The sequence below is a fragment of the Pempheris klunzingeri genome, chromosome 21 (genome assembly GCF_042242105.1).
Source record: "Pempheris klunzingeri isolate RE-2024b chromosome 21, fPemKlu1.hap1, whole genome shotgun sequence".
NCBI classification, from domain to species: domain Eukaryota; kingdom Metazoa; phylum Chordata; class Actinopteri; order Acropomatiformes; family Pempheridae; genus Pempheris; species Pempheris klunzingeri.
Genome location: NC_092032.1, coordinates 8,620,211 through 8,635,884, shown reverse-complemented (window position 1 = coordinate 8,635,884; position 15,674 = coordinate 8,620,211). Strand labels below are relative to the sequence as shown.

At 42.1% G+C, this 15,674-nt stretch overlaps 1 protein-coding gene across 1 annotated transcript; it reads left to right on the top strand.

Annotated features, from left to right (window-relative positions):
* Positions 1–657: 657 nt before the first annotated feature.
* Positions 658–14,719, top strand: ankrd33ba (ankyrin repeat domain 33ba). Its single transcript, XM_070853421.1, has 6 exons — positions 658–1,492; positions 10,015–10,144; positions 10,562–10,702; positions 11,403–11,544; positions 12,195–12,393; positions 13,144–14,719. The coding sequence occupies exons 1-6, from the start codon at positions 1,046–1,048 to the stop codon at positions 13,687–13,689; spliced, it is 1,605 nt and encodes a 534-aa protein (XP_070709522.1). The 5' UTR covers positions 658–1,045; the 3' UTR covers positions 13,690–14,719.
* Positions 14,720–15,674: the final 955 nt, after the last annotated feature.

Sequence of the window (15,674 nt, the reverse complement as noted above, 5' to 3'; positions counted from 1 at the left end):
CCATGCTTAATTTGAACTCATACTCTGCTTTATTCGCCTGAAAATGAGTGAGCCCCTTTTGGTTTACAGTAAAGAGAAACCTTGCAGATTTTCAAATCAAATGACTCATCACAGGCTGACACTTAAACGCTGGTTTTCCCCATATGAGCTGTCATGAGTAGGAAGAGGAGTACCACAAATTCACACACATGGGGGATTTTTCTCTAAAAGGTTTTTAGTATCTTGTAACCCCAAAACCTTGGCAGAGAGGAGCAGAAACCAAACCATTTGTCAAACCATCATAATGTGGTATCCAGGGTACACAGGAGTAACCTGTGAGACAGTGCAGGGTTAGCTGTGTTCACAGGAGCCTTTAAAAACCAACTAATGGAAGTCACTAATAAACTGTACTGTACTCTCTACTGCACAGACACAGCACATGTGATACAGAGAATATACAGAGATATCATACAGATGAACTACCCAGCAGAGAGTAGAATTAATCTCTTGTCACACACACACACACACACACACAGAGAGAGAGAGAGAGAGAGAGAGAGAGAGAGAGAGAGAGAGAGAGGTCCCAGTCCCATCTAATCGGATTATGAGACTGTAGGTTAACAGGCTGCTGTCTCTCCGCCCCACATGGGACGGTCGTGTGCGCAACAGCAGTTCTACTTTCTGCTCTTCAACTTTTTGCAAAACCTGAAACTTATTTCCATTACTGCGCTCTCTAACCGGATAACTGTGACCACAGCTCAACGTGGTTCCGTTTTTTTAGGGGGGCGCATAAGCAGATCTCACCTCGTGGGACGTTCACGGCTCAAATGGGTTTCATGTCATGTCAGCAGCTCTCCGAAGATGACTACACGCGCAACATGCTCAAATAGTAATTGACACACCGCGGGTCTGAGAGTTGGTGTAACTTAGGCGATGTAAGTGACTTTTTAAAGGTGCTATACTTCGGGTCCGCTCTTTGTCAGGGCACACAGTCAGTCCCATGCCTGCGCCCCGTGTGCCAGGCTGCGCTCTAGCCCGAGGACGGTGCGCTAGGCTCGGGGGCTAGATGGTGCTTATCACGGACGACAGGGATGGAGGAGGCGCCTCGTCGGTCCGGGTCAAACAGCTGCAGCAGCAGCAGAAAGTCGGGGGGAACATCACCAAGGTGCATCCGACCATAGTTGAGGAGCCGCTGTCCAACTCTGACGATGACTACCTGGGCTCGTGCGAGGAGGACAATGATGAAGAGGACGACGGGGGGGAGGAAGACGACGATGAATGCGAAGAAGTTGACTTCGAGGACTTGGATGACTGCCGGAGCATCGTGTCGGACGACTCCTTCTACCCGCCGGATGATGTGTTCGCGGACTCGGAGCGCACCCCGTCCCCGAAAAGCCCGGAGCCGCTGTCTTTTTTCCAGGCGTGCTGCACCAACAACGCGGCTATCGTCCGGATCATGATACGACATGGAGTGACCGAGCAAGAGGTCAAGCACAAGGACAAGAATAACAGGGTAGGAAGCACACACTTGGACCATTTGGTCTAACTTCACACATGTAGCTATTACTTTGGGATGTTCTATTATCATGAGTCATTTTTGGTTACACACTTTATGGAACAGTTTGGGGTACTTTTTTGTGCATTTGTGCTGAAGTGAGGCACATCTTCAGACAGCCTCCATCACCTCCATGTTCCCTCAGTGCAACAAGTTCAGTGGAGGAGCCTCAGAGTCAGCAGGTATTGAAACAGTTAAGCCTGAGCTTGCTGCACTTTTCTCAGGCCCATGCTGGCCTGTCTTAATGAAAGCTTACACCGATATCTCAGTAGGTCTGTAACCTAATTACAGCAATCAATTAATCAACTTTGAATTGTCCATTAATTGATTAGATTAATAACCAGTCAATTAACAATAGCAAATAATTCATCAGATATTTATTAAGAACGATGTGGGATTTCTCACCAGGTTGCCAGCTGAAAATGCCCCATTTGAAATCTTCTACATGTTTTCATAATGAGCTCAAGCCTTTCTCCTCAATCATTTTACACACCAACTCAATATTTTCTGTAAGGTGTGTGTGTTTGTGTGTGTGTGTTGACAGTTTTGCAAGAGAGAGCAACCTCAAGCTCTATAAAAGCATTGAAGTCTCTCACTGTTAGCAGAATACACAGTCCTCTGTGTGTGTGTGTGTGTGTGTGTGTGTGTGTGTGTGTGTGTGTGTGTGTGTGTGTGTGTGTGGTCATGCGAGCACATTTAGTTGCGTATGACTGCTTTTTCTTATTCTGGATTCAGATTCAATTTGTGGGAGGCTGTGGGTAAACACATTAACTACCAATGAGATGATGGCATTACTGTGTCTGAGAGCAGTCTTGTTAATGACCTAAGATGCATTTTAAAACCATAAATTCCACAATGGGGAAGCAACAGTTCCTCCTGTTTGTTGAATAATCAACGTCAAACACTGACATCAGTAGCAATGTGTAATCATTCACATACGGCGCCATTTGTTACATAAACAAATGAATATTTTTCACTGAAGATAATTTATCAAGACTTAGTGCTTATTGGACAATTACTGGAAACTTTATCTGCAGTGCAATCAAAGCATGTATCCCTTTACACCTTGTGTATCGCTTCACGTCTGCCAAAGTACTGCAGCCCAGAGCGAAGAGATAAATCCATAATGGTGGAATGCTAGACTACTTTTGATTCATCTGGACATTTCTCTGATAGTACAGTAATTGAATTAGCTGGCAGTGGGCCCCGTGCTGAGCTGGAATCACATGCTTTTTTAAATTTTTATTATGCACTGTTATGACTGAGTGTATTTTAATTGCATTTTGCCCATGAAGGAGTTGATAAAACCGTTTTTCTCATTAACAGCACTCTGTTTTATAACTTCACATATAGGATAAAACAGCAGCTTTTGACCTCTGGCAAATAAAGAGCTAAAGAGTTTGTAGTGTTTGGATTGCAGCGCCTCGATCAGAGGCAACTTACTTGCATAAGGTGAAAGAGTGTTTTCGTTCTCTTACTTCCTCCTTTGGAAATTTCCCAGCTGGTGTGTGTTTTCATACTGCTGACCTTACATCACAGATGCATCTCTAACCTTGAGGCTACCCCCATCTGTCTTTGTCTCTTCTACTATTTCACTTTTCCATCTCGCTCACTACCTTTCCCTCCTTATTTCTCTGTATGTGTGTAATTACTGATGAGCTCACGGGAAGGAGGAGTAGAAATAACACCACTGGAATGTAAAGATTTCTCTTCTATAAGATGTCCAGCATAGGGAGGTAAATATATATATCGTGTGCTTGTGTGTGTGTTTGTGCGTGTGTTGCAGTGAGAGACCGGCGGTCATGTGTTTGCATAGATAGCCAGGATGTGGGACTTTTGCATTTGCACTGTGACCTCGGGGGTGTGCACGTACCCAGAAACAATACAGGTTAAACAACTCATCCATTGGAAGCACATGTTGTTATGAATCTGTTAAGATCATTATTGTATGTATATGTGTGTGTGTATGTGTTCAACATCCTGACATGGACGTCGACATCCTAATATAGCGGGCAGCTTGACAATATGATATACAAGACAAAGAGGGATGTTATATCAGGCCAGGATATTTTCAGTATGAGGATTTGTTAATCTGGGAAGACAAAGAAACTACTGTATAGGTTATGTCATATTATATGTACAGTATATGGACGTTGCAACTGTCCGGCTGTACAGAATTACTTTACATACATATTGCTTTTGTATTTAAAGCTCAACAGGTGGAAGCAATCGGAATTCTTCATGTTGATATGCACAGACATACATATAGATACTGAGTCTGTGGTTAATGGTTGTTTGTGTAGTGCATTCACTACTTTTCTAAGGGAAGTGGGTAGAATAAGATGTAGGAAGTGTGTGGTTTGATAGGTCATAGCTAATAGGAACAGTAGATTTTTTTCTCCACACGAGTCTCTCTGCCGTTTATAGCCAACACCCAATTACATCACAATAATACGGTCCAGAAGGAGGTTTCATGGCAAAGCAAACAACACCAATCCCTCTTGTGGACAAAATGTCTGCATCATGGCAAGGATTAAGAATAAGACAATCAGAGAGGACAGAAAAACAGGCCAAATACCCTGAAGCAACATTTGCGAAATATTAACCTGTGTGACATAACAGGAAAGACAAAGAGAAAAAAGAATTCAAAATGGCCCATTAGGAACGCAAAGGAAACTTGTATCTTTTTATACTGAACGATTAGCGTCCTTAAACCACCAGCCACAGCTTTTGATATTATTTTTTTTCTAGGATGTTTTGGAGGCTTATTTGGAGCCCATGTTGTCTCAGCCCAGCCTATGAAGAGGAATAAAGTCATGCTTTCCACCGCCAAGCGCACATGTTCAAACTTGATAAAGTGGAATCACGATAACAACATCATTAGCAGACAAACAGTTGTTGGCATAAACAGACAGCGTGGGGCCCTGTACCCTCAGAAGACAGGGAGGGACAGTCCATGCTTAAACTAAACACAGCGTGAATGCTTAATTTAGCAAGGAACTTAATGATCAGCCATTATGTTGGTAATATGCCATTATGTGTATTTAATTCTCCTTGTACATGATGAAGACATTGTAATTATCTGTCCTGTCAGTGTCCCTGAATTCTCCGTGTCAGGATGTGATGATGTGATGACTGATGTGTTGAGGTGAGATTTCAACAAACTATTGGCATTGTGTTGTAAAAAGTAAAAGGTGAATGCCACTCACTAAACATCAGGGTCATCTCTCCTGAAAGGTGACTGATAGGACACGTGTGTGTGTGTGTGTGTGTGTGTGTGTGTGTTAATGTTATGTATAAAATGAATATATCAATGACCTCAGGCACTTCTGACCCTGGTCAGGACAGTGTGTGCTCCCCTTGCAATGAATTGGATAAGCTGTCATGCCCACATGAATACACACACACACACACACACACACACACACACACACACACACACACACACAGAATCTAATCAACTTAAATGAGGCCACCCTGCCTATTGCCTCTTTCTCTCCCTCTCTCTCTCTCTCTCTCGCTCTCTCTCTCTCTCTCTCTCTCTGACACACGCAGACAAACACACACGCAAACACACTCCTCCTCTAGAACACCATCAAATTTTCCAAACAGGGTGAGGTTAGGTGATGAACCAGGGCAGATACAGTATGTCACGGGTGACAAAGTCAGCCACAGAATGTCAGACAGGCAGAAAGCACATCTGACCAACGCACAGATCGACCATCAGGCCAACAGGCAGGCAGACTAAATGAGGCACAGGCGGGGAGAGACAGAAATTGGTTACTGCAGATGGTAGCAAGCATGATGCTGCTAGCAAATATAGATGAGTGGAAAAATCAAAGTGACAGTCATACACATCTGATTTTATGCAGCCATGTGAATGCTCAGCTGCAGACAGAAGGACAGTTAACAGGCAGGCTATTGACAGACACATGGCCCAGTACGTCTGTGTCACTGCCTCTAGTGTGTGTGATTGAGGGCCGTCTAGAGTGCATTTGCCTGAATGTGCATGTTCTTGAGCACAAAGACGTACTGTAAAATTCAAAAAACCAATGAAATGTTTGATACTTGGTTAATGCAGGCTGCAGAGATACTGGCTGTCTGCCGCTCAGATGATTTGCAGGATTTAGCCTCCACCAGCACTTATTTGGAAGCAAAAAAGTGGGAAAGTCCTTATATAGGAAACAAAAGGGTGGTTGTATTGATTTATCAAGACAGTCAAATTGGGAAAACCTCAAAGGACACAGAGTGTTGGTTACTGTAGCGTGGAAGGCCAATAATAGACATTATTGGGAGATTGAACAGGCTTCTACTTGGCTAGGATACTATCTTTGTTTGGTATTTTGTAGCCTATATGATAATGCTGCTGCAGTATTTGATAGATTATATCCGATTAGTTCTATCAATTTTAAAGATTTAAACAGATTATTAGTTACAAACTACTTACAGTATGCATGAAGTTAATTATTCCAGATCCTCTTTCATTTCAGTACCAGCTAAAGTCAATCAGTTCATCCATGATTATCTGTAGATGCTGTGGCACTAGTGCAGACATGTACTTTGGTCTGCTTTATCTGATTTGATTAGGATGCAACTGATAACATGGATGGACATTTGACTGTTCTTATTGTGTGTTTGTAAGGAATTGAAAGTGTTACACTGAGTATTGTGTCAGCCAATTATTACAGCCTTCTCACATTAACTGTAGATACACAGTTATGTCTCATCTACTTCCCTCCCCCTCTCTCTGTGTCACTCAGACTGATAAGACTAAGCCTTTCTATTCCTAGCTCTGGATATTCCCCAGATTACTTTGTGAGTGTGTATGTGTGTGCGTTGTGGCGCTGTGTTTGTGTGTGTGTGTATCTTTATGGGCTAATAATAAGTTGACCAGAATTAATGTGTGTGTGTGTGTGTGTGTGTGTGTGTGTGTATGTGTGTGTGTGTTCAGACTGAACCTGATTTTAAATGCTAGATTTAGTTAAAGTGAACTTAAAATGTCTCTATATATCACCTTGGTCTTATATGATGTGTGTACCTATCCGGTCACTGCTATCAAACAGTGTGCAGGAGTTTGCCAGTGACACTGACCAGGTTTTCCAAGTCTGTCATCAGTACAAATATATGCAAGCTAGGCTACCTAGCTTTAAGCTTTTGAGTTGAATACAAACTTACCAACAAATGTTGAATGTTTTAAATGGATATACTGCTTGGATTGCTAATGCTGATGCTAATCTTATTGTTGTAGTTTATTTCTTACTTTTTTACTGTACATAGAGAGATAAGGTTCACCGGAGTCAAATTCCTTGTTTGCTTGTACAAACTTGGCCAGTAAAGTTGATTCTGATTCTGATTCTAATGTTAGATAGCTACATGAAAAGAAAAAGAAGACTTAAACCAGAAGAGTGTGTTTCAGTGTTTATACTATCATACTGTATACTATACTGTTTTATACTATCAAGACATCAGGTCATCTGCACAGAAACACACCACTTCACAGCACAGCGCTTTTTGGTTGGAGCTCAAATGTAATGTATACTACCTTATAAAAGCAAAGGCCATGAAAAACTACACCATCAAGGGGGAGGTTTGGGTCTGCATTAACTTTGGGGATAAAAAAAAAAACCTTTTATGGGGGCAGCTGCAATCCTCTGTAATGGAACAGAAGTGAATACAGCCAGGGACGACATATGTCTGTGTCCATTATCATCAAGTAATGAAAGCTTTAAAATTAGACTACATCTTCATCTGGCTTAAAGCAATTGGTGAGGATTTGACTCACTTTACATTTAACTGTATCTCTATCGCACACATGTACAGCGCACATGCTCATCCATACCTCTCTTGATTGTTTCAGGGTTGTCGAGCTGCCTGGTAGTGTTGTTATTTTTATCCCTCTAGCCTCAGAGTTAGTCATTGAGCGGGTAATAGTGTGTAGCAGATGATTGCCTATTCTCGATTCATGTTTATCTCTCGCAATTGTATGGTTTGTGCACATTTTACTTCGCTCTCAGATTCTTCAGTCACAAGCACTGCCAGCAGCCACTGGTAAAGTGCATCAGAGCCCGATAGATAGTAACAAATATTCCGTGTGTATGATAGGGACGCGCGGTGTAGAAAACTAGACCCTGGGAGATAAAGGTAAAAAAAAGGAAGTTAAATGCTTGTTCGTGTTTGTGGCTTGTGGCTGGTGTGTGAGAAAGGTTCGTGCAGAAAATAGGACATTGTCAGACAACTGAAATTGCTCCAGACATGCTGCAGGGCATGCTGCTAAAGTACATCATAGCAAGGCTGGAGAGTTGCCAAGAATGCGTGTGCGTGTGAGAGAGTAAGAGAGAGACATAGACAAGGTCTACATGCGTGTGTCTTTCCAGATAGATCTACCTGGAGCTGTGCCAGCGCAAGTGCATTTCATTCCAGACGATCCACCAGTTACTCGACATCACCTCGCTCCACCTTTTCTCCTTAAAACTCTTAGAGCGGACAGCACTAATGCGACTACATGTCCAGCTGGCTGACAGCCTGGCTCGCTGTAGCCAAAGCTTTACCTTCAGTTTGTCTTATTGGTGAGAAAACATGTACTGTACATGCACTGCAAATGCTGGAAGGCATCAGTTTAAGTGAGCCAGTGCTGCAGGCTCAACCAGAAGTTAAGTCCTGACTTTTTCATGGGAAACTATGTGTTCAGTCTGATACAGATGAACACAAATAAAGGCAGCAATGGGGCAGTCCTACCTACACTTTGACAAAAAGCTGTAATTATAGGATTTATCAGACCATCATATATTTTGGGTATATTTGCGCTGTATGGTCTTAAAAAGGTGACTATTAGATTGGTCACATGATAATGTAACATGATGCTGATGTCTTGCGGCTGGTAAATGACATTTAAAATAAAATATGTACATGAATGAAGGCATCTTCATGAGGTTTTTATATTTTGACTTGGACTTTGTTTAGAGTTCACATATAAATCTAGCCTTTCACACACCCTATCAGTATAATGCTTGTGTGTGTGGGTAGTTGGTAGATGTGGGGGAGGTTGGTGCAAACTTTTAAGTTTTCTATAAACCTCCAGGCCCTCTCTGTACAATCCTCAGTCATTATTTTATTTTTTGATTTCAGAGAGACAGAACATTTGATCACATCCATACCAGAGTTTGAAAGAATAATTTTCTGCAGTAACACAATGTGCTTGGGAACCAAGACTAAAATCTATCTATTATGCCAAGAGGTGCGAAGCATCAAGCAGATTTTATGAGTGCTCTGAAGAGAACATCGAGTCACAGAGGCAGGTTCACAAATCAGGTCTGCTCAAGGAATTCTCAAGTATGGAACAAATTGTAACAGCCTACCTAAACACTATAATGCTTTACCCCTGCCAGCAAAGTTTGAATTGATTTCTTGAGTTTAAGCGCATTTTTTTTGTCATTTTCACAGCAGCTGGGAGAAAGTTGAGAATGAAAGTAATCTGAAGATGTATCAGTGCATTGGGGAAATACAAGGTCTGAATTAAAAAGCCTACATTATGTCCTGATTACTCAGCAGGCACCTGTAGCAGAGTACATAACTATTTGTGTTGCAGCTAGTGTGTGTACTGTCTATGTGAGGTGGAGTAGATCTAAGGTTGTCATAGAAAAAAGTAGTCTTTCAAAAGTGATCTAGAAACTGAAAAAAAAAAAAAAAAATCACATTCATTAAAATCATATTAATCCCAATGTTTATACTGACTCATTTGTGAATTTTGACTTCCTTTAGGAAACCATGTAGTCCGAATCAGCATTTCTCCATCTGTGCTCTGACCCGTGTGGTGAGAGACACCTCTTTCTAACAGAAATATTTAATGTCTAAATGGATAAATACACTGTGCGTATGATATGTCAACTGAGAACTCAGTGTTCCTAAATTCTGCATGCAGCCTGCCCCGAAATCTCCCTTCTGTCTCTGGTGGTAAACTTGTTTGTCTTGGCTGATGAAGTGTGCACCTTCCGGAAAGTACCCAAACTTTACAGGAGTTTTCCAGGACTCGCATAAACTCACACTCACTACACGTATGTCCACACACACATAAAAGGGCTCCTGTTCTGGCATGAACACACACACACAAACAGAGTCACAACAAGTCACGTACACACAAAAGTACAAAACATCAGACAGGAAGACAGCTTATTTTTCCACTGAGTTCAAGGCGGTTCAGTTCTCAATGAAAAGACAACAGATGTCATATTTATTCAGAGATATTAGTTTTGAAAGATGCGCAGAGATGCCCTGGTGCTGTGGATTCTTACTGACACTGCCGTGATCGCATTTTTCTTCATATTACTTCCTACATGTCAGCACTTTCCTGCAGTTTTGCTCTTCATTCCCTTTGGCAAGTTTTTTTTTTCCTGAAGATTTTTGCTGATTCTAAACGTAAGCCTCTCTCCCTTTCCCTCATCTTTTAACGCCTCCATCCCCTCTCCTGTCACTTTTTGTCTCAGATAGGGCTGTTGGTTGCGTGCTACCAAGGTTACGTGGACGTCGTCATAGCACTTTCTCAGTGCCCGTATCTGGATGTCAACTGGCAGGACAGCGAGGGAAACACAGCTCTCATCACTGCTGCTCAAGCAGGTAACACACACTCACGGGCACGGACACAGGCCTAGTCACACACTCGCAGGCTGACAGGCCGGTTTGCAGTACTGTCGAACACATGCACACACAGATACGCACACGGCCAGCTTGGCACTAATACTGACACAGATTAATGCACGCAGACGAGGATAAAAAACACTTGCTGGTCTCAAGCTTTTAGACAGACACATGATGAGTGTGTTGTGTGAAAACGAATAAGGAGCAGCCGTATTTATGAGGATCTTGTGCGTGTGAAAGCATTTAGTAGCTCTTATCCAAGCCAAACTTCATGATTACAGACTGTGTATTGTGACCTACAGTAACTACTGTCTGTCTGTCTGTCTGTCTGTCTGTCTGTCTGTCTGTCTGTCTGTCTGTCTGTCTGTCTGTCTGACCATCTTTCTGTTCGCCAAGGCCACATAACAATAACTAATTATCTGCTCAACTACTACTCTGGACTGGACATCGAGAGGAGAAACTGCCACGGCTTCACCGCTCTGATGAAAGCTGCCATGCAGGGCAGGGTGGAATGTGTGCGCTCGCTCATGATGGCAGGTGAGGAGAAATGTGCCTAGTTACATTAAACATCCAAAAAAAGGCAAACAGAAAAGAGGAAATTTGTAGATTTCATAGGCAGACACAGATGTCTCAGGATCAGAAATCTGTCGGTGCTGATATGTGTGGATTTGACAAATTACCTGGATTTTTTTTTTTTTTTCCCGGCAGATTTTGCTGATGACAACCACAAATGACGTTGTTTATTCTGTCATCACTGCCAGCAGGGCAGCTCAGAAAACTTTGAACAGATTTTCAGAAAATTGGTGGACAGATGGACAATTTGAATACATTTTGGCAGTAATCCAGATTTGTGTTATTGGATTATTTCTCTCTTTTTAGTCATAACTATGAAACTAATCCAGTGTTTTAATAACAAATCATCGAGACAGGGGGTCCCATTGTCAGGATTTTATTTTTACTTCAATGATGGCAATGACACCTTTGGCTTCATTTTTTTCCAACATGTTCATTTTTGGAATTTTTTGCACCTATGTAGTAACTAGTAACCCTACTAGGGGCATGCATGAGTTGTCCAGATTTTAAACTTTCAAATCTTCAGACATTTCTTTTCTCTCCTCCTCATGTCTGAGTACATGTAACTCTTTCTGTATCCACCATCTTATGTTTTAGCCCATGTATAAACCTTCTGCTCTGTCCTTTCATTGACTTATTTAACCGTCTTCGTGGTGTCCACCAGGAGCTTCCCTGGATGCCAGAGACTTTGGCCGAAACTTCACTGCCAGGGAGTGGGCCGTATTCACTGGCCGGTATGAAACTGCCTGGGTGATGACACGCCTGATGGAACGGCCCTGCCCCCCCCAGTACCACGAGGGATACAGGTAAACTCATAGCTGTTTCTCTGTATGTCTGTCTGTCATGGGCATTATCTCATATATCCATCCATCCATCTATACAAGTGATGCATTTCATCATTGCACGACAGTGTTTTCAAAATTGTGTTTCAAGGGAGGGAAATGGAAGGCAGGCAGCTTTCCATGTAGAAATAATATACTACTCACTAGTTTTCAGGGGGACTGTGGTATTTGTGGAAACTGTTAAAAGGTTCTGCCATGTGTAGTTATGATGTACCTTTTTGGCTCAAGGCGCTGAGTTATTTTTCAAGCCCGCATCTCCGATTCTTCACTTAGGCAACTCAACAACTGTCTGACGGACACAATGTATCTCTACCTGCTGGCTTTGTAGAAAACAAATAAACCTGACTTCCATTCTAGCTGCGTAGTTATGTCCAAGTCTCCTCATCAGTGTTTGTGGACAGCAAAAGATCTATTGTTGTTCTACTGTTGTAGACAGTACGGTCATGCAAGTGGCCCTTGATTCATAAGAAAGAGATTATATAGCATTTAAGTACACAGGGTGGCAAGAGTAAACTGCATGTAATACCCAGTCCAAGTACAGAGCATACAGTATAACACATCCTCACACTATAGTGCCTCTGTGTGTTGTATTTATATCTGATTTGCTCCCCTAGTCTGGAGTGGCCCCCACTGACATCACTGGTGAACAAAGCCCATGAGCCCCGAGGCTGTCTGAAGCGCCTGTCCGACACTGTGCGGAACGTCTTTAACATCGCCAATGTCACCAACCCTGGTGAGGAAGGTGTCATCGACCACATGGTTTCTGTTACAACGGCCATGAGGAGCCCTTTGATTGCTGTGGCATGCCATACAGTGAGTAATTAATGTTTACTCTTCATTAGCCAGACTTAAACAGTATCTCTTGAGATCCGAGAGCACATCGAGCCCAGCCCACGTGCCCCTCACTTACGGCAGCAAGCATTTTGCAAATGTAGACTAAGATAAGGCGAAGCAGTGAGTGTACAGGCAACTTCTCTTTGTGATAAGGAAGAATCTTCTTTAAAGCTGCTTTCCTCTGCATTATTCCTGGTGGTGTATGCACATAATTAGCACAGATGGAGATATCAGAGCTCATTTTCTTATCTTCAGATGGAGCCAAACATTTTTGTAGTGTGGAAAATAACCTTCCACAGACCTTAAATTTGACTGAACTGTCGATATTTGTGTCGAAATTACTTCTGTTTTAGTGTTAATGAAATAGTAGAATAAGGTAGTTCTATTTATGTTGTTTCATAGAATCAGTGCACAAATAAACTAATGATAATATTGTGGTAATTATGCCATTAAGGGATTATTCTGGTGCTGATTTATCTCTTATTTCATCAACAAATTCTCGGCATTTTCATGCAATTTATTTATAATAATTAAAGGATATAATTAATGCCAGCCTTATCTGATAAGACAGTTATTAATTCAAGATTACCACTACTGCAGTACTGCTATAAAAAAAAAGCACCCAGAGGTCTATTATTGTCAGGTGTATTTCTGGTGCAGTGCTACAAATATTACACTGCTGAGATTACAACTAGGAATACCAATCAGAGACTGTTGGTTTTGTCTCAGGTGTGTCCTGACAGTCCCCCGTGTGTGGGCAAACGACGCTATGCAGTTCCTGAGATCATTCACCAGCAGCGCACCAAAGAGCTCTGCTCCACCAACCCCGACAGGGTGGACAGCCACCTCAAACTCTTCCAGAACTCCCGGGTCACGCTGGTGGCCAAGACCTCAACACAACGGCGGGCCAGCCTCCAGGCCCAGAGCCTGGTGTATCGATACAGGAGCTCCAGCCTGAGCGTGATGGCTTATAACGAAGCCATGGAGCTGCGGAGAACCAGCCTGCTGCCCATGCAAATGGTACTGAGGAGGAGCAGCGTCAGGCCGGGGTACAGCATCCCTAAAGTGAAGGTGTCCAAGGCCCCTACGCCCACTTATGAACCAGAAAAGATCCGCAGGAAGAGCAGCATCAAAGATGGAGGGGCACAACTGCTGCAGATCCCAAAGTGGCGGTACAAGGAGCTGAAAGAAGAAAGGAGGAAAGCCGAGGAGGCTGAGAGGAGGAGGCTGGAGGCAGTAACCAAGAAACACCTTGCTGCTGGGAAAAGGAAATAATATCATCGCCTCAAAGGATGTCATGTACACTACCCCTAAAGGAGAGACGTAAAGTGGGACAGATTTGACTTAAATGTCTTTCTACATTGTATGTGCTCAGGGTGAGTGTAGAATTACCAGCAGTGTTCCAGAAAGGGGACCGAAGACTGAATGTTTTTGTCATCTCACTTTTGCAGGCAGGGATGTTGGTTGGCCTTTTAAAAAAGGCTGCCAGAGCTTTGACAGAAGTGCACAATGCTCAGTGTCCTTTATGATGTCTCACAGTGAATTACCAGGGGATTTGATACTTGAAATGTTTTTAGCTAACTTATTTTTCATATTTATTGCTTTGAAGTGGATGGCCAAGTCTATATTTTGTTATGCTTTGGGTGCTCAATACAGCAGTGTTTTTGTAGCGTGTTACACTGTATCGGACACACACACACACTTTCAGACTGCAAAATTCATTTCTCTGCCCAAAAATGGAAGCAATTTATTAAAAATGTTATGAATAATGTCTTGTACTAATACTAATGGGTGTCATATTGACTGAGAAAGCTAACCATAAGCTTATATAGAATCTAATGGAATTTGATAGCAATTTTTTAGACGAATCCATGAATGTACTTCGCATATATATACACATATATGTATGTGTGTATATATATATCTATATATATATAGATATATATATGTATATATGTATATATATATATTTTATATTAGAGATTTTAATGCTTTTTGATGACAAACCTTTTATTTTTTATTCAACATGGACTTTTTCACATACTGATGCATAAACAACTAGATTTTCAAGTCTTACTGTTTGAGACCAAGACGGCAATTTGGAGCACTATTGTGATGTAACACTGAAATCTTAATGCGTGGGAAGGGAGCACACAAGCTCTCTCCAGATGTTTACGTCGCAACATTAACACTGGTTATAATAGTGACAAGCCAACATGTAATGAATGACACTCTACAATGTGTGCATTTGGTGTATACAGGGTATGGATGATGTGGACAAAATAAACACCTCTGCTAACAGTGACTGTGGACGTGATATATGCATCAGCCATGTTGTGACATATTGGCAGAGGTTGTTTCATCCAGTGACAATGGCAGAAAAAAATGAGTCAATAGTAATGTCAGTTTGAGACACCAGGGGTGAATGAATGTGACCAGTGTGACTGTACAAGATATTGATAACAGTGTGATAATCCTTCACATGTGGACCCTCTGATAAAAAAACAGCCCACTCATTATAGAGCAAGAGGTCTGCTCCCTGTTTTAACATTAGAACAGTGAAATAATGGCTGTGAGTTGAAACACACAGCCACGGGGAGAGCAGTGATATAACATTGTCTGGAATTTTGAAAGCACAATTTCACGGTCCTAACTCCTCATGGCGATTGCAGCTTAAGTGCCATCCAAGAGTGTGTGTCTAATATACATGGTGATGAGTTGCTAAGGGGTTACAAGGGTACTGCACAGCCAAATCATTTCTTCAACTAAACTTCATTGACTTCAGAGTGGCAATCTGCTTAGATGCCGCCCAGAGGAAGTCATTTGAGCACGACAAAAGATGAGCGGACTGCACATTTACTGAACTCTGCACTTGAACGTGGCTGTCGGATTAACATATTTAACATTAACATAAGGAAATGTTTTTTTGCTGGCAATGCAGTATCAAAGCTAACAATGTCTAGTGTGTGCAGTTGGTTGTGAGACATCCTAGGTTTTATTGACTATCCATTAAAACTGTATTTTCAACGGACCTTTTTGTTAGTGCTTCTACGGTATTTTTGCAAACTGATGAATCGGAATACAGGACAAGTTTGAGATGCATCACACACGATATTGAGTTTTGTTCTGAGTTCACTCATACAGAGAGAATGAACTGTGAGTGTGATGCCTTTGTGTGTGTGTGTGTGTGTATGTGGGAGGGATACAAAACCTATTAGCCCTGAATGCATCAGATAATATTTAGGTCATCGTTGTAACTC

Coding starts and splice junctions, on each gene's coding strand:
- ankrd33ba (XM_070853421.1), top strand. CDS start 1,046: ATGGTGCTTATCACGGACGACAGGGATGGAGGAGGCGCCTCGTCGGTC. Junction 10,145..10,561: donor CATCACTGCTGCTCAAGCAG/GTAACACACACT, acceptor CTGTTCGCCAAG/GCCACATAACAATAACTAAT. Junction 12,394..13,143: donor TTGCTGTGGCATGCCATACA/GTGAGTAATTAA, acceptor GTTTTGTCTCAG/GTGTGTCCTGACAGTCCCCC.